This window comes from Serinus canaria, chromosome 4 (assembly GCF_022539315.1).
Source record: "Serinus canaria isolate serCan28SL12 chromosome 4, serCan2020, whole genome shotgun sequence".
In the NCBI taxonomy this organism is placed as follows: domain Eukaryota; kingdom Metazoa; phylum Chordata; class Aves; order Passeriformes; family Fringillidae; genus Serinus; species Serinus canaria.
The window spans coordinates 1,951,205-1,969,596 of record NC_066317.1 but is presented as its reverse complement, the minus strand read 5'-3'; the positions used below and the strand labels follow the sequence as shown (position 1 = coordinate 1,969,596).

At 51.0% G+C, this 18,392-nt stretch overlaps 1 protein-coding gene across 3 annotated transcripts in view; it reads right to left on the bottom strand.

Moving 5' to 3' along the window:
* Nucleotides 1-2,548: 2,548 nt before the first annotated feature.
* The window catches only part of ALPK1 (alpha kinase 1), a 33,091-nt gene continuing 17,247 nt past the window's right edge, over nt 2,549-18,392 (bottom strand). For 2 of the 3 annotated variants that reach the window (XM_030238914.2, XM_018913271.3), the window contains exons 4-15: nt 12,946-13,144; nt 12,024-12,083; nt 11,302-11,388; nt 10,548-10,624; nt 9,521-9,616; nt 9,029-9,133; nt 6,662-8,669; nt 6,263-6,416; nt 5,541-5,703; nt 5,264-5,450; nt 4,828-5,031; nt 3,106-3,414 (exon numbers count right to left, since the gene is read on the bottom strand). In XM_030238914.2, coding sequence (XP_030094774.2) covers nt 4,838-5,031; nt 5,264-5,450; nt 5,541-5,703; nt 6,263-6,416; nt 6,662-8,669; nt 9,029-9,133; nt 9,521-9,616; nt 10,548-10,624; nt 11,302-11,388; nt 12,024-12,083; nt 12,946-13,144 — 3,330 coding nt within the window. In that variant the 3' untranslated portion in view covers nt 3,106-3,414; nt 4,828-4,837. Of the gene's footprint in view, nt 2,744-3,105; nt 3,415-4,827; nt 5,032-5,263; nt 5,451-5,540; nt 5,704-6,262; nt 6,417-6,661; nt 8,670-9,028; nt 9,134-9,520; nt 9,617-10,547; nt 10,625-11,301; nt 11,389-12,023; nt 12,084-12,945; nt 13,145-18,392 lie in introns of those variants that run through there. The other variant, XM_018913272.3, reaches the window with a different exon arrangement.

Sequence of the window (18,392 nt, the reverse complement as noted above, 5' to 3'; positions counted from 1 at the left end):
ACGTCCGAGGGTGGAGGGGGGGTCGGACAGGATTTGGGGTGAGAGCCACGCCAGCCAGACCTCCCCTGCTCCCTGGGAGAGGCTGGCCTTGGCTGGAGATGCCCTCGGAGGAAATGGGGCAAGGCTGGCAAGGGGTGGCAGGACCATGCTGGCAAAAGCTGAGTTGGAGAGGCTGGATTTGTCACCTAACCCAGTCACCCTCATCCCGATTTTTCGTTTGAACGTGGCCAGAAGTGCTTATTTCCCGTTCTTGCTGCTTAATTTGAGTTCACTCCACTCCTTCGTTTCCTTCTTTCAGATGTTTCCCTCTTTTCTCTCAGAAGACTGATTTTTGGAGGTGACGCCAAAAGGAGGTGACCCCAGAGCCAACTGCAGCCACCCTGGAAGCAGACCAGGCGATGGGAGATGGGCAAACACCTCCTTGGAGGATGTGAGGAACCTGGGGGTGGTTTCCATGGCAGCCCCTTGCCCCAGAACATGTGTTTATGATCCTTCTGTGTATTGTATTTTGGCATAAAAGCTCCTCTGCGCCAGCAGGGCTGGAGGGGCAGCCCGAAGGCCCCCGGGGGGGTTTATAGCCCTCCTTGGCATAAGAATGGCCACGAGGAGCCAAACCAGCAGCCCAAGGGCTGCCGCACGCTGCCTTTCATGGCAGGCATAAATCTGTCCAGCAGCGCCGCGGTTAAAGAGCCCTCCCGACACGGCTCTCAGCTGGCCGGCGCATTTCAAACCCGCTCTTCCTAAAGCCTTACTCAAGTGCCTCAGGTCGGGCTTCCCCCTGCCCCTGTATTATGTATGGGTTTGGCCCACGCAGCCCCAGTTGCCATTCCCCACGGGCAAAAAGGATCTCAATTATCTATTATACAGCCAATCCCCTGGCATAAGCTGAAATCCCAGTGGGATCTTTCTTGTGACTTGATGTAGGTTGTTGTCTAAGTACAAGGCAAAATCTTGTGTTTTAAAGTCTGAGACAAACTCTTTTGCTCTGACGAGCTGACAGTGTAAGGATATAAAGATGTAAGGATTTCAAAATACAAGGACTTCCTGCCTTCTACCTACGATTCTGCAACAGCTGTGCAGGTCCAGCAAAATTCTGGCAGCCTGCTCATCCCCGTGACCTCTCGTACTGAACTGAGATTAAGGAGAGGCAGAACTCCTGCCAGATTTAAAATCAAGCCTCTAAAAACTGATTGGAGTGAAAAAAAAATCCTCGGAGGGTCACTTTCCAGCAGCCAGGAGGGAACGGGGATGGTACTGGGGCGGCTGTGACACACAGCCGTCCCCTCTCCCTCGCCTCCCCTCCTCCTCCTCCTTTTATTAAAAAGCAGGGAGACCGGCCCAAAGCTGATGGCATATTTACCTTCATGAGTTTTAAAAAAAAAGTTAATTACCGCTCGGAGCAAGTTGGTCGGGCTGTCCTGAGCTGTCTTTTATTAGTAGTCGCCTTCATTAATTTCCCTCGCTGGATTTGCTCCTAATAGCTGCCTGGTCCTGGGCAGCACAAAGCAGCATCTGTGCCATTGAGCAGAAAAGCGGGAGTCAGGCAAAGGGGGGCACTGGGGCGGGAGGGGGGGGCGACGCCGTTTGCAAATCAACCTCTATTAACGTGATGTCCTGCTCGGAGGGGACAACGGCAGCCCCGGTAGCCGGCACGACAGTTTGGGCTGTGAGCGAGGGAGCAAAGGCACCTGCTGCCTGCCGGGGGGATCCTGCCCTCATCCTGCTCCCCCAGGCGCTGGCTGTGCCCCCGGGATGCGGACCTGCCCCTGCGGAGCTGTGCGCGGGATGCTCCGCTCCTGCGTTAAACAAACTGTTCGCAACTCGGAAGATACAATCTGTGCCTCAAGAGCAGCTTGGCAGAGAAGTTTGGGATTAGGGAATGGGATTAGGTTCTGCAGGGAGGGGGCAGCGGGCAGGCACAGCGTGCTCACACGAGCTGGGGCAGCGGGCGGCTGCGGAGGCCAGCAGCCCCATCTGCTCCCGCTCCGCCAGGGGAAAGGGGAGATGATTTCATCCAAGTGGAAGAAAGGAGGGTGGCGTGTGTCACTCCCGGGAGAGAGGGTGAGAGCGGCACGCTGCCGCCAGCTTCCCCGCCGAGCTGGGGGAGGCACCCGTGCGCCGGGGCTCCCCTCAAGGCAGCAGGTGACAGCAGCAGGCACGAACCAACACCTCGCTGCAAATGCCCCGGTCTGGTTAAGGGGAAGGAGACGCCGAGGAAGCTGCTGCTGCTGCTGTGTTCTTCCAAGCAGAAGAGATCGGGCAGCCCGGGCTGCGGTTCTGCCCTTGCTGATGTGAGGCTTTCCCCCCGCTCCCCATGAACAGCCGTGCCTGGGGAAGGAGCAGTGCCGAAATCCAGCAGCTGGGCTCTGGGGACGGCTGATGCCGGGTTTGGGTTTATGCTGCCTCGCGTGCGGGGGCTGCCTCACAGCTGGAGGGGTCAGCCCGTGCCCGCTCTCTTCCAGCCGGAACGGCCCGGGATGCTGCGGCTCCGAGGGAGAGGGAAGCAGGGAAGGAGGGAGGGAGGCAAGCTTGGCTCAGCCCCGTATTGTTGGGATCCCTTCCCACTGCAACTTTTCTAGGAGAAATTCCCCGAAGTGCTCCAGTTCCTGGCAAATGAGTGAGAAAATCACTCTACCTGTTAGCAGGCTTTGGTTGCATCAGCTTGTTCCCTGGATATCAGATTGACTAATTTGGATGCTCAGGCACAACACAGCCAACAAGACTCTGCCTTTCACCTGGATACCTGCAGAAAGGGAAGGAGGAAAAAGCTCTTTGAGCAAGCCTGACTTGCAGCAGCACTTACACAAGTCCTTACACTCAAGTCCTGGAGTTTAGGTGACAGGAAAAAATGTTTCATGTTTCCTCAAGCGTGACGTCCCTACATCTCATATTTCACTGTCCCAGCACGGCACAGCTCCACTCCTTTTGTACTGCCTGGCCCTCAATGGTTATTCCGAGTACTTAGGTTGGAATTTGGAGAGTACTACAATTAATCAAGCCCAAAAAGCATCTCTGTAGCAAGTTATTTAACACAAACCACTGGATCTCCAATAAAAACTTCCAGTTTCTAATTTAAAAAAGACAAAATATTCCCGATATTCTCAGTTAGTTCAAATTACTTTATTCTGAAACCAGAGGAAATAGCAGCTTTTTTTTTTTTTTTGTCAGTAGCTCTAAGATGAAATTTACAGCCAAAATATTCAATTCTCCATCCTCAGAGTCAACTACTTGTTTCCTCAAGAACCCCCTATTTATATCACAAATAGCAGCCAATAACTTAAACTCCATGTGTTTGGAACCATGTTCATGAGGAGCCCCAGTTCTTCAGGCAGTGAGGTTGTAAATCCATGATTTCCAGTATCCCAGCCCCGGATGAAGAGAGAGTGCTTGATACATCTGAAATTGTGCCCAATCCTGTGAAGAGTAAGACCAGTAGAATATGATTCCATGTCTGTTTTAGCAGGGAACTGAACAAGCTGATCCTCGACCCTAACTTTTACTTGTGAGTAGCCATAACTTTGGCTGAGGTGGCAAAATGTCTCCTAAAAACCAACAAAAGAAATAAGCTGCCAGGTGGAAATCTTAGGAAGAAATCAAAATATTAAAATCCCATAGGGATGAATTTATTCAGAAGTATGTCTAAATAAATTTTCTTTTCCTTCCTTTGAGCAGGAAGGACTGGAAAACGCATGACTGCTCAGGGCTCCCAAAACTGCGTGTGCTGTCTGCTGGCAGCGCATTAGGACACTTTGAATGTGCAGGGAGTGTCCGAGAGGTTTTGTTTTGGTTTTAATTGTCCCTACAGAGCAGGGAAAGCTTCTGCAGAGAGGCTTTAAGGCAGCATCTCTGCCGCCCGTGAATTCCCGGGATCTCGCTGACTAGCTTTGTTCGCCCCCCGGAGCCCGGCTGCGCTCGCCGGCCGGAGCACGGAGCTATGCGGGTTCGTCACTTAGTTAAAGCCAGCATTTCCCCACTGCCGAGCGAGGACAAGGCCGGCCTTTATTGGCTGCACAACAAGATAACGGGCTTAATCTTCCCAGTAACACGTGAGCTTCCATGTATCACTTTAATCTGCGAGACACTGGGGCCGAGTGTCCCGTCACATGCCGATTTCACCGCCGTGTCAGCCGGCGACTGCCCAGCTCAATGATGGATTGTTTGCTGGCTCTTAACAACAGGCAAGATGGTGAATGCCCCGGGGTGACAGACAGTGTGCAATGGGAACGGCCGCAAATCTGATGGCCCGGTTCAAGTTCACCTGACAAAGCTGGAGCAGTCTGCGAGCAGCGCCCGGGAAAGGATTATTCACACTGGCATTATATTTTTCAATGCATTTTTCTCCCCGCGCAGCTGCGCAGCTCCCCAAGACTGAAGGTTTATGCACCATAATAAAGAGATTTAATTTTTTTTTCCCTTCTTCCTTCTCCCTCTTTACACCTAGTTCTAATCAGTTGGCCCAGGGATAGGGCATCTTTCCAAACAACTCGGCACAAACATCACCTAGAAAACAATAGCTTTGCTAAAACGCGAGGACAAAAGCCTAAAAACCTCTGCTGGCTGCAGAAACAAAAGGGGATGGTGTTGTTAAAGCAAAGTCTGTTAGGGACCCATCTTTGTGTGGAACTTTGATGCTGTGCCCCCTTTCTCATCGAGAAAATCTCCCCAAAGAAAGGATCCCAGTGCTTGGGGGCAGAGGGACATGGGGGCTCCAGGGGAAGAGGAGAATGGGAAATGAAGGCAGCTTTTCACTGACTGGCTGGACAAGCTGCTCCCAGAGATGTCTGGGGTAAAGCAGTGTCCAGCTCAGAGGTCATTCTGTGGACTGACCTGTGCCAGTCTAGGCCAGCAGCTCCACAGAGGGCCTTGTCAAGGACAGGCAGCTACAGATCTCGTTGCACTCCACGTGTTGATCATTAAAAAAGTAGTAAATTCCTTTCTTCCCAAAGTTGGAGCGTGAGTCTTTGCTGTTGAGAGAGTGAATCTGGGGGTCTGTGAGGTAGATGAGGCCTTTCCCGTTACCTGTCACCCAACCTGTGGAAGAAATGGCACATGTTGATATCTTGTTTATCTTGATAAACACCATAGCCTTTGTATTAGCACCCTCAGGACTCTGCCTGGCATGGCCCTTCATGTCCCCTCAGTGATTCCCAGTTTCCACTCAGACCCCTATGAGACACACAATGAATTTTAACCAAATGAATGCCCCAAAGACCCTGTGGGCCAGGAGCTGAGTGTGAGAGGCATAAACATCACTGTCACACACCTTGAAGGTCGACGACCACGTCAGTTCCCTTGGAGAACTCGTAGCAGAAGTGGCCGTAAGCCAGACCGTACTCCGTGGCTTTGTACTCATTCTTCACCACCCTGGTGTTGTTGGACAGCTTCACAAACTCCCCCAGGATGTAGGGCTCCACACTCACACAGCCTTTAATGGTTCTGTCTTCCAGAATCTGAAAGGAGACAGCCCCATTGCTGCTATACCTGACCCAAGACACTTTTCCTCCTCAGGTCCTTGGGATTGCTCAGCGCACAGCTCTTACCAGGAGCACTGCGGAGGGGATGTAAAAGATTTGGGTAGGGACCTTCTGCTCATACAGCCTCTTGTTGAACTCTGTCACGTAGTACTGGGCTGTCATCTGTCTCTCCACGTCACTGAAATGATGGAGGAGTCCTTTCTCCTCTTTGTATTCCTTCCCAACATACCTGAACAAAGGGAGAAGAGTTGGAGAGGTGTTTGCTCTGGGTGCTGTGCTACAGAAGCATCACTGCAAAGCAGAACATGTCAGAGACAAGTCCACCTGTGGGTGATGCATTTAAAATGGCTGTGATTAAAACTGGGTGGAATTCTTTTATTTTCCATCTCACAGAGGTGAAAAATTATCCATCAAATCCTGGGATGGGGGATAACACTGGAATGTTGAAACTCAACTCTTCTTAACTCTGAAGGGAGACCTGACTCACAGGTATTAAAATATTGTTCTCCATCCATAATAATTCATAAGCTACTCCTAGCAATGATCTGAACTCTGCATTAACTGTTAGAGGACAACAGTAAAGCAGCTTTTCCTTCCTGGGAATTAAAAGCTAGAGTTCCATGCAGTGATGGGAAAGATTGCCAAAATGTCCAGCACATTTGGGAAAGCCATAAAGTATTCCTGCTGAATACTTTAAATAAGCAAATCTTACCAGACAGTTTTCATCCATATTTACAAATAAGCAGCACTGATGAACACTCTGTTTCAGAAATCTGCTGGGCCCATACCTTCCCAGGCTTTCTTCTTGGTGCAGGAAGTGTATCCAAAAGGCACTTCTCTGCTTGCCTTCCTTGGCCACGTTCAGGTAGTCCCCAATGAACACAGCTGTCTCCTGGCCTGTCCACAGCCCCGATTTCTTGGAGTATTTCAGAAGAAGAGCAGCTATAAAAAAAGAAAACACCACAGATAAAAGGGAGAAATCCACAGGGTTGCTCTCAGCCTGTGCTGAGGACTGGCTGTTAGTTAGGATTAACTTAATGCTCATTATATTAGACAGATTTCAGGGATGGCATGTGGAATCTAAACTCAAGTAATGGGGTAAAATGCAATAAAAAATTAAATCCTGACTAAAATATTGAGTCAAACTTGCTCTCTGTGGAGGCACAGGTTGCTCTGTAGGAACTCACAGTATGCTTTGTGAAGCTCTTTGCTCCTAAAGATCCCAGTAGGCATCAGTCTCTGGACAAGCCAGTTATGCTCCACCCCTGCCAGGAGCTGCCTGTAATCATCATCCCTCAGAAAGCGAGCATCCAGGATCTCTTCCTTCACTCTGCCAGGTGTGAAGGCAAAGCCACCTCCCCTTGGCACTAAACCTGCAGGGCAGCTCGTGGCCAAAGGTGCTGATGTGATCCCTGAACTCAGAGAGGAGCTGGACTGTCCCCTGCTGCCCACCACATCCTGAGGCTTCTCTTCATCTTCCTCTGTAGTGGCACATTCGAAGGGCTTGGTTGTGGATATCTTTCCCAGGGAGGGCAAAGCTGCTGGCACACTGGGAGTTGCTTCATGCTTTGGAGCCAGTGCTGCAGGATAATCCTTTACCAAGTGTCCCATGCTGACGAGCTCAAATTCAGTGTCATCCACTGTTTCTGCCTGGGTGTCAACTTGAGGCAGCTGGGGAGATCTGTTCCCCAGCACGGCAGATTTCCTCACCCAGCCAGTCAAAGAGGAGTCACTGCTCACTTTCAGCCCTATGTTTGTTGATGGTACAGAAGGGCCCCTGTCCTGGGGGGGCTGTGCCTCAAACGAGGGATCCTCGGTGCTGTCTGCAGGTTCTCCCGGGTGGAGCCGCTCAAAGCCACCGATGCTTCCCTCCCTGCTGCTGTCCTTGGTCCTGCAGCTCAGCTCCGCACAGGAAAAGGACTTCTCCTCCTCCTCCTGCCCTGTAGGAACAGAGTAGGAGATGGAGAGGGAAGGAAACTCGTTGTTTGAGCCCTTTGCTTTCTCTTCGGAGGAGCTCCTTCCACGCTGTCTTCCCTCCCACAGCTCTTCTCCGCAGAGAGGCTCCTTCTCCACCATCCTCCCTGCTCGAGGGGCACACCCCTCTAAGGAATGCCGAGGAGAGCGCCCAGAGCCACGGAGGGGCTCCTGAGGAGCGGGATGCCAGGCTCTGGGAGGCAACGAGCACAAGGGCGTGTCCTGGCTGCTTCCATCGAGTTCTGTGGTACAGCACTGCTCCTCCACTGAGCCCTTCTCCCCTTGCTGCCCCTCCCTGAGAGACTCTCTGCTGCTATTACAACTCAGCTCCTCCCAGCTGGTAGAGTAACTGCATTTGGACAGCTTGCACCAAGAGTTCTCAGAAGTAGTGCTTTGGCTCCTGCCTTCCCCTCTGCTGAAACCATCTTTTCCGCTGTTTATTTTAATTTCTAATGGCTCCATCTCTTCTTCGAAGGAAATTTTCATCACTCCAGAGCCAATGTCTTGAATTCTTTGGCCACTGAGTCCCTCTAAGCTGCTTCCTGCTGTTGGTGAGCTCAGGATTTTCACAGCACCACTCCTCTGGTGAGCTGTGTCTTCAGCAGTACACACGGTGTCCATGGTTTTGGTCTCTGTTCTCAGGGTTGTGATACAAGCTCCCACCTGGATCTCTCCCGGCGTGGTTTTATGAATCCTGCAAGTTTTTTCAAACACTTGGCACACTGACAGGTGGTGCTGGGAATGCTTGGCAAGGATTTTCTCAAAGCTGGCTTTGCCTTGCAGGACAGGTTTTTGTACCGGGCCTTTGTAACTGTCTGGGACGTAAGACCTGGCATCAGAATTCGGGAAGCCTCCCACCCGTAGGCACCTCTTCACGGATGCAACCAGAGACATGATCTCTCTGGCAAGCATCCCCTTATCTTCCTCCTCTGGGAAGGAGTTGCTGTAGGAGTGCAGCTTCCCCAGGGCTTCCCTGCACAGCTGGGTGACCTGCTGGAGCTGCTGGCTCTCCCCATGGAGCCAGCGGTGCACGGTGGCCAGGCAGAAGGCGGCTTTGATGAAACTGTGCAGCTCCTGCTTGCTGGTGATGGCACTCTGCTCCTCCTTGGTCAGGAGCCCCACCTCAAAGGATTCTTTGGCTTCAGACAAGTAGAACTCTCTCTTTTCTGGGGGACAGTCCTTGGAGTGGCTGTAGGACAGCAGACACATCCCACGGATGTTCTGGGAGGGGATCAAAGAGGAATGGGGGAATTAAAAACACATTTCTTTCCCTTACACAATTTGAAGCAAAGCTCGGCTCTAACCTCCTGCTGCTGTTTCCTGGAGGAGATAAACTTCCTCTTTTTTTATCTTTTGAAATACAGCTGTACTTCTAGGAGAAGCAGCACTCCCAGGGCTTGAAAGCCCATCCCCACTCTGGGGACAGCTTTCCCTCAATGTATACCCCATGTAACCAGCCCAACCCTCAACACAGACACCCTGTGTGATGCACTGCAAGAAAGCCATGTCAGAGCCAAACTGAGCAGCCTGGGCTCTTCCCCTGCACAAATCCCACTTCCAGAGGGAGGAGCCACACTCACCACGGCCGTGAGGACAAACAGGGGGGTGTACTGGCTGTAGGCAGCTGCCAGCTTGCAGGCCTCGGCCGCCGACAACAAGCGGTGGTTGAACTCCTGCAGGAGGCTCTGATGAAAGAAAAAAACCCCCAAACATGAGGAAAAAACCTCAAGTCAAGGACTTTATTTCCAAATATATGGGGCCTGGTAGGCAGGGACAATCACATCCTAAACAAGAGCCTGGTCTGTCTCCGCAGGACCCTTTTTGCTATGGTTCACCACAGATACAGCACTTTCGACTCTATAAATATTCTAAATATATACACTTTATAACATACTCTTAATTAAATGTTCATTTTCCTGAAGGTAGGCATTCTCCCATCTAGCTGCTACTGAGCTTTTTCACTGGCAGCAATGGAAGTTTCTTCAGCCCTCTCAGCACGGGAGAGGAAATGTGTGGGTGAATTTGAGACCACCTGAAGCACCCCCACACACAAAGCCCAAACCAAGTCTCACCAGGTCAATGTCAGAACTGGTTTTGAAGCGTGCATAATCCTGCTCATCCATGGAAGCAAAGATGTCTGCCATAATACCCAAGGATGTGGCAATTCCCTGAAAGAGAAATTAAAGATTTTCATAGTGGGTGTTTTTCCCCCCTTTATTTTGAATTTTGCTGCTCTGCTGTGTAAAACACACCAGAAAAACAAGCAACAAAGACACAAAAAAGATCCAAAGAGAAGCATGGCTAAGAAATCCAGAGATGCCATCTTGGTATGGTTTTATTAATTTCACTTGCAAGGAAGTGCAGTAATCTGGAAGACTTAATGCCACCTAAGGGCTTGCCTGGCCAAATAATTAAGAAACTCAGGTATGCTTTCCCAAAATTCACTGCAGAACCCCCTGCTGCCACTGAAATGGACAACACAGACACATTCTGAGCTAGAGGTCAGGATTTAAGACATGGCAGACAAGAGGTGACAAGGTCTGGGTTTGTGGGATATCTTGTGCTGGGCTCCAATTACGAACCCCCTCCAAGCATCACCCTGGGACTTGGCAGGCTCAGGCTGACATTCCTGTTTAGCTATGGACACATGGTGTGACTGCTGCTCCATCTCCAGTGGAGGATGAGTGCTGCCCAGCCTCACAAAGGTGCCAGGGACAGGCAGGGGGGCTCTGCGAGCTGCTCAGGTCCTGCAGGGCCAGGGGAATCCATCACCCACCACAGACATGCTCAGGGGGAAAAAAAAGTGCTCTAATCCTAAGAAACAGCTAAAATCTGTGGCTGCTCTCTGGAATTAAGCTGTCCTTGTTGGAGGCACCAGAGGCATCCTCAGGGATGGTTTCAGTTCAGATGGCTCTGCTTAATGAGGAGTATTGCTTTCATCCCCCTGCAGGAAAGGAAGCGCGGGTGAGGCGGTGCATGCACGCGGAAACAACGCGGAATACAGACTTTGTGCTGCCTGTTAACCCTGGCCCAGGTGTGGCACAGAGGGAAACAAAAGCTAAGCTGCACTGGGGATGCAGAGTGGAAAGGAGATGCTACCTTTTTATCTGGCTGGGGAAGCTGGAAGTATCCCACGATGGAAGCCCAGACCAACTCTGCTGCCTCAAACCACATCCCTGGAATAAACCAGAAAACAGGCACTGAGCAGGGACTGCCAGGGATGCATTTCCACAGATTATTTCACACCTTGGGTCCTGAGGACAGGATAAAACCATGCCATGGCACGTTCTGCTTCAGTGACTCAGATCATTTATGAGCTTCCTTCAGCTTTTGGCTGTGCATGAACACCCATTTTGTCCTCATAAAAGACTTCAGCTCCACGGTCATGGAAGATTTGGTGTCCCAAACCAAAAGCACAAAATTAAGGCTGTTACCTCAAGTGCCAAACCCCGAATACAAAAGCCCATCCTGCTGAAAATGAGGGATTTTCTTGTGTTGAGAGAGGACATTGCCGGGATGTCCTTGTGATAAAACTACTGCCTGCCTTTGGGAATAGTGAATTTGGGACACACAGGGAGTGGCACAGGGAGTAAGGGAACATTTCAGATTGTTCCTTGGCTTCAGGTGAGATTAGTAATAAAATGACAACTCCTGCAAAATGCTTCCTTGGCACGTGGCTCCAGGACCTTGCTGCAAAGAGATGGGTGTGCAACCTCCCATCCTCTGTGCCTCTGTTATGGGCACAGGGTGTTCACCACCAGCCAAAATTCTGACATGTGCCCAGTGTACCATTTTAAAGGGGAAAAAAGCCCGGGGGAAACCTTGATTGGAAGCTTCCAGAAGAGAGCCTTACCAAGCTTTTGGAGGATCTGTCCCCTGATTTGCAGGCAGACTGCCTGAACAAGAACCCGATCGCTCTCCTCGGCGTATCGCCAGGTTCCTGCAGGAGAGGTGGGAGAACTCAGCACAGAATGAAAAATATTCCTGTCACTCTCAGCCTCCAAGGGTTACCTGAATCCCAGCAAAGTGCCAGGATCCTCCTCCTTGCATGGAGGCCCTTTCCATGGGAGAATCTCAGCTTCCCAGGGAAAACAGACCAACAGAACCCTGAACTGCTTCAATTTTCACAGTCATACAGCAACCTGAACATACCCACTAAAGAAACCCTGAAGAAAGGGAAATAAAACATAAAGTATTTATTTAGTCTGTGAGATCAGTGGGAATTTAGTCTGTAAGATCAGGCTGAACACTACTCCAGCAATCTGGATTTTTGAGGGGATAGAGTTGCCTGAGTTTCCTCCATCACTCTGTTCCTTGAAATTGCTCCACAGGTTAAACTTCTCCACTCAGGATATTTTCCCACCCAATTGAAAGTATACAAGGATGAATTAAAGAAATTTCAAAAATAATGTTCCCACATCTTAGGAGGGAATGGTGAAGGAAAGAGAAGTGTGATGTAAGGAGTCACTACTGGGATTGGTTTGGCTTATTCAAGGCTGGTTTAACTGTTAAAACTGGGATCAAGAATCATACCAAAATTGCAAGTATGAAATTGGAAAATAAATTTACACATACCCGTTGCTCCGTTGTCATTAATCAGGCTGCTCAGGATATATTCAGCTTTTAAAAGTTTACCTGATTGAAAATTAAAGGAAAAAAAAAGATAGAAAATGAACATAAAAATGTATTGTGGCACAAGGTGAATAAAAATGCTAATCAGATATCACCTGCACATAGAACTGCTGCTGTCTGTAGCCAGAAATGCAGGTGCCCCACATGCCCCACATGCATGTTTCATGTGGTTGTGCATTGACATGAAATTGCGAATGTATTTATTTATTTATTTTACACATCATCCATTCCTGGAAGATTGTCGGGATTCCCAGCTCTTATTCCCACCCCCCAGAAGAAAGTAGTCTAGCCTGCTTCCTTCAGCAGCAATGCTGCTGGATTCTGCCCCAAGGAAACGTGGGCTTTGGAAACTCATTAAGGACTCTCCGTGGAAAGCACAGCCACAGGAAGATGTGTTAAAAATCCTTCAGGTGCTGTCCATGTTACAGGAATGATGGAATTTTACTTTTTTTTTCCTGGAGGAGTTGCAACCTCCATTGTTGGCATAGTCAAGTGGCCCTAGTGAAAAATAAAAAGCAGCTGGGACAGTGGAGAGAAAATGCCAGGATTCTAATTTCCTTTTCTCGAGGCCCTTGCTCAGGAGTACAGCAATTCAGATATCCCCGTTTGAAACCAGCAGGGAAGATTTGTTAAGGGACAAAAGCCCCAATTAGTATTTCCCACACCCTTTCACAACTTTCTCTCCCTCTTTTGGCTCCGAAACCCTTTACACCGGCCCCTTTGTGCTACTGAGAGGAGCCGGGCAGGGCTCAAGGGGGCCGGCAGCGGGAAGCGCGCTCGCAGAGGTGGCACCGCCGGCGTGTCACTGCCAGAGAGGGCACCGAGTGTCCCCTCCCGAGTCAAGTGGGGCTGAGGAGAGCGGTACCTGCGTTGACGGCGAGGCGAGCCTGGCGGATGAGCAGCTGCGGGCTGATGGGAGCGGCGGGATGCAGGCGGTGCAGCCCCTTGGCCAGCCGCAGGAGCCGCCCGGAGGCGTCCAGCCAGTACAGGAAGCGGTCCAGCAGGAACACCACGGCCGTGGCCGTGCTGCTGTCCCGGACCACGATGGAGGCCTTCAGAAAAGCCTGGGAAAAAAAAAAAAACCAAAAAATCCACAGGCAGCCTCAGGAGCGCTGGAAAATGTTCAGCTTCACCGACCCTGTTCCTCATTTTCACGTTTAGGATACAGAGGTGCCAGCTGTTTATTTTGTTTGAGTTGTAGATACAATTCTTGATTTTTTTGTTCTTAATTGTGTGATATTTGGAACTGCAGAATTTGGTGGTCTGCTAATGGATTTAAGTCATGCCCAGCAGCAATTAGGTGAAAAGGGAGGGGGGTGAGACTGGGAAGGCTGGAAATGGTCACTGTAGCCATTGTCCCACTCGGAGCTCAGGCCACCCACTCCTCTGTACACCCCAAACAGGCAAACAGGCCGGGAATCCAATGTTTTTCCCCTGCAGGTCATCCTTAATGACTCCTAAGTGCCGATGGACTCTCCTGCATGCCCACAGCAGCACCCACATGGGGAATTGTCAGAATTCCTGAGATCCTTGCCCCTAGCAGGACAGGAGGCCAGCAAAGACAGCCACGGGACACACACAGCCTCATCACAGGTGCACAGCTGGGGACATTTGCCAAAACCCGGTCATTTCCCATGAAATGCGGGCCCAGGCACGGCCCGCTACGGGCATGGCACTAGGGCAAGGCAGATTTGTACAAATTTTCTTCTTTTCCTTTATCTTTTTTTTTTCCCCCTCAGCCCCAGTTAGATTTTCTGAGAGGATGGCACTTGAAAAGGATTCCTGAAGCTCCGGCAGGCACAACTCCGCCTGCTCCGGCCAACAATGGAGGAATCCCCCTATCCAAGCACCTGTAAACTGACACTGCGAACCAGCCATTCCAAATGCTCATCAACAGGCCATATATTTAAGCACAGAGCATCGCCTAATCTATTTTTTTTTCCTCCCCTTCTTCCTTTAATAGATCGGAGCACAAAAGCCTGAGAGAGGGTGACCTACCAAACAAAAGGGCCTTTGAGTTCCTAGGAAGAGTAGACTTGGAGGAGGATGGAAGGAATCCAAGTGGCCCTATTATTTCCACTTGCACTAATTAGACATTTTTCTGTCAGCTATTGAGCACTGCTGAGAGGCCAAACTCACTGAATTCATTTCTAAAGTGTTTACAGAAGTTTGCATCTGTTTGTGTCTCTTCAGGAGGAAAATAAGCACTTCAATAGCATTGTGGAAAATCTAAACGAAGCATCCCATTCTGAAGGGCTTGGCAGTCTCGCAGCTGCATAATTTAACTCCCCGCTCAATGCCGAAACCTCTTGTGTCCCTCTCCAAACCCAAATGGACGCAAAATGTAGAAAAGTCAAGCCAGGGGGAGAAACGGGGCTATTTTTTTCTTTCTTTTTTTCTTTTTTTGGGAGGCATGCTGTGTGGCACACCGCGCCACGGCTCGGTGTCAGCGCTGTCCCCTCCCCGTGCCGAGCGGGGACAGCGAGGAGCGAACCCCCGCTCCTTTCATTGCCTGCCAGCTCGTGTGGCTGCGGAATTCCTCAGCACCTCCGGGGAGCCCTCCCGGAGCATCGCTCCGGGATCAGCCGGGACAGCGGCTCCCAGAGCCTGCGAACCCCTTCTGGCTCCCGGGATGCCTCAGCCTGCTCCATCCCAAGCAGGACAGGGGAGATTTACTCACTTTCTCTGTCGCTTTAGAGAGAGAGGAGGTGGGGGAAGAGCGAGGTACGCGCGCACTTTGTTTTCACATCTGTGCCCGCGACGTGAAATGGATCTGCCTAATTGAGTTTATGACACAAAGGGAAGCTGGCCGCGGCTGGGAAGTGGAATCAGGTGGCGGGGGAATTAAATTTGCTCCAGATTTCTATACAGGGACCATTGGGGGAAATGCAAAGCAGCCTTTAGCGAGGGGGTAACTTCTTAATGGCGCTGAAGTTTGGGTCCCGGCTTTGGGTTCAAAGCCACGACGCCTCCTCCGCGCTGACAATGGGGGCCGCTCCCAAGAGAGGGGAGAAGCTCAGAACCGGGGCCATCTGGCACTAGGACGGGCAGGAAAGCGTCAAAGGGAAATTATTGGTGCATAGTAAATGAGGATGAGGAGGAGGGGAAGGAAATGGGGGGAAATCTTTATGTGGCAGCTGATGTAAGAGGAATTACAAGCCCAAATAAATGAAATATTGATTTAATCCACTCTCTCGGCCCTCTTTATAAAGCCAAGATCCCAGAGGCAAGCCCTCCTCCACAGCCTGCGGGCTCTGGAGGATCCCCTTTGGAAAAACGCCTCTACAAACAGCGTGATTAAAAGCAGGGGAAAGAAAGATTTAATTTTCAGCTTCCCCGCAGTTCTGTGGGTGCTCTGGACTCCTGTGTTTGCCGATACCCGCTCGTCTCAGACCGGTTCAGCCCTAGTTTCACTTGCGACCGGAGCCGAGCTTTAAAACCTTTTTAAAAAGCCACCAAACTGAGAGGGGCCGGCAAAGAATTTCTAATTCCGTGCACAAGGCAGGAGCGTCGGAGGCACACACGTGCTTCCAGGTGCTCCAGTCCTCTCCCAGGAGCTGCTCCTAGTTAGCACTCCACTGAACCCTAACAAATTGCCCGGTTTTCTTTCCCCTGTCAGATTAAACACAGAGGCACAGCGCCGATGGATGGGGCCGGAGCCTTTCCCCCTCTTGCCCACGCGCCGCCAGCAAAGCCCGTCCTTCCCGGAGACCAAAGCTGCTGTCACCGAGTGGGACTGCTCTATCAGTGCCTGCCTTTCAGCTGGCAATCAGAGCCCACTCCACAAGCAGCAGGGAATTAAGCCTCCCACCACGCCGGGGATGGCAGGGGAAAGCATGGCTGGAGGTGCGGGCTGACACACGGGACAGCCACACACTGGATTGCTGCAGGCTGAAGGTCCGGGCAGCTCCTGGACACTTCCCTCTTGGCTCAGAGCAGATGGGGATTCTCCCCTGCCCTGAACCTGTTAAATGCCTCAAGTTATTCATCCTGCAGGCAGAGGAGAGTTGGGAATTCAAAGGCAGCAGCGTCAGGACCATTAGGGGCAGCTCAAAACACCACAGACCGGGGCAGCTTGTACAGCCAGCCTTACATTGCTTCACCAAGTCCAAGACTGGGAATAACTCCTGATTCCCTCAAGGCAAAAGAACAGCAGCATTTTGTGATGAGGACAGAAGGAGAACTCTTAAAGTGCCCAGGAAGCTGCTTGAAGGGGGGTCCTGGGGGATCTCATATCCAACAGGGCAGCAGGGATTTGGGGCACCATGGCCACACGCAGGGTTCCTGCTCTTGATTAATACCAAAGATACAGAGGTGCCACAATCGTTTCGTGGACCTGGCTTGTTCTGGACCACTTATAAACTATTGTGGCACATTAAAAGGAGATATTTTAATACTTCAATATAGCAAAACCAGCCGCAGAACCGCCCTGAGGGAGCAACTGCAAGACCATTAGCAGCATCTAAAAATATGAGAGACTCTTCCCTGAGTCCTCAAAACATCGATGCACTTGAGGAAACACATTTAAAGTTGTAAATACTCCAAAAAGCTGCCTCTGGCAGGAGTAAATCCTACCCATGAGCAAAGTGAAGTGACAGCCCTACACAAACCCAGGATACAGCTTCCCTAAAAAATTTTTAGGGTCCACACAAATTCTGCTGTAGTTTTGCCACACAGGCAGCAGAAGGCAGAGTGCTCCGCAGCACCAGGGCAGTCACCCTGGGGAGCTGCAGCTCTCCTGCCCGCACCTCATCTCTGACACTTCTCACTTACAAAGCCCCCGGGAGGCTGGGGTGCCGCGATTCCCGATTCCCGGCTGGAATTCATCCCTCACATCGCACTCCGTTTCACTGGGATCACCCAAGAAGAGCTCTAAAGGAGGCAGGTAGCAAAAGGTCAGCCTTAACAACCGAGATCCCAGGGCTACGATTTAGGGCTTTAATTCTCCTGTCACCACACCCACCGTTAGGAGGAGGAGAAAACGAAACCCTCAGCCCCCAGCTTTAGCTCTTTTTCCAAAGGCTCCCAGCTCCTCATGCCACACACACACCTACAGTTAGGGCACAGCCCCTTGGAATGGGCTCCCTAATGGCAATCCATCAGCACCTAATTAGCCAAGGGCTGCAGGGCCTTATTTTCCACTCTTTTCAATATTCCCGTTAAATCCCAGGAGATCCCGTGCCAGCAGGGCCGGATCCGAGCTCCCCCATCCACAGCAGGGATCATGGAGCCAGCCTGCGCAGCTCCCTGCAGAAGGACCAGAGCAGCCCCACTCCTGAAGGCTTTTCCTGTTGTGTTCCCATCGTGCCCATCCCAGCAGATCCTGCACCATGCATGGAGGCAGGAATTACTGAGAGGTGTGATAAAAATGAAGCAAAGCCCCACAGCATCACTATGGTGGGCAAAAAAAAAAAAAAAAATTAAAAAGGGAAGAAAAAACCCTTCAAATATTAATGTAGCATGAATCATCCCACAAGAGAACTACGTGTGTGCCTAGAATCATCCTTCAGCTGAAGGCACAGCAGGTTTTTTGGGATCAAAGCTTCCGTGGATATGGGCATGTTGCCCTCTATTGGCTGCTCCCCGAGCATTAGGCTAATTCCATCTCTTGGGAAAGCCAAGACCTGCGGGAAGGGCAGCCCTGGCAGCCTCCCTTGGGGATCTGCAGCCCCATTCCAAACCCCACAGCACACCTGGTATTCACGGAGGAAAAAAAAATCCTTCCTTCCTCATCCCTGCCAGCAAGGATCTGGGACAATTCTGACTTTGTTTTGCCTTGTTAAAAAAATAAAATCCCAATGTTTCCCAGTTTTGGCTTTGGACACAGATGCTGGCTATCACCCTTTGGGCCTTAGATTCCCATCACAGGGGCTGCAGGAAGAGCTTGGCTAGCTGGCTGGAACTTGTCAGGAAATCATGGAAAACCCCAGCACGCTGAACTTGCCGAACTGTGGTGGCCTTGGGGTGGTGAATCCCGGCAGGAAAAAGAAAAAAAACCTCAAAATTCAAACCAAACCCGGCACCTTCCCTGGGATGCAGAGGGGAGCTGAGCATCCCCCAGCAAAGAAGAAGGAGAGCACTCGAAGAAGGTGGCTCTGCCTTCCTGACGAGCCGGCAAGGCGGGTCCCACCTTTTTTAAAAGCTCGAGAAGGCCGAGGCAAAGCCTTGAAGCCGCAGCCTAATCCTCTTACTCCCTGCGCCGGTCTCATGGAGCTTTTGAGCCCCCTCCCAGAGCGAGCCGTGCTCGGGAGAGCGGCGGCAGCCAGCGCTGGCTGCTGCAGCAGCGCCAGTGTGTTATGGTAATGAAGCGCC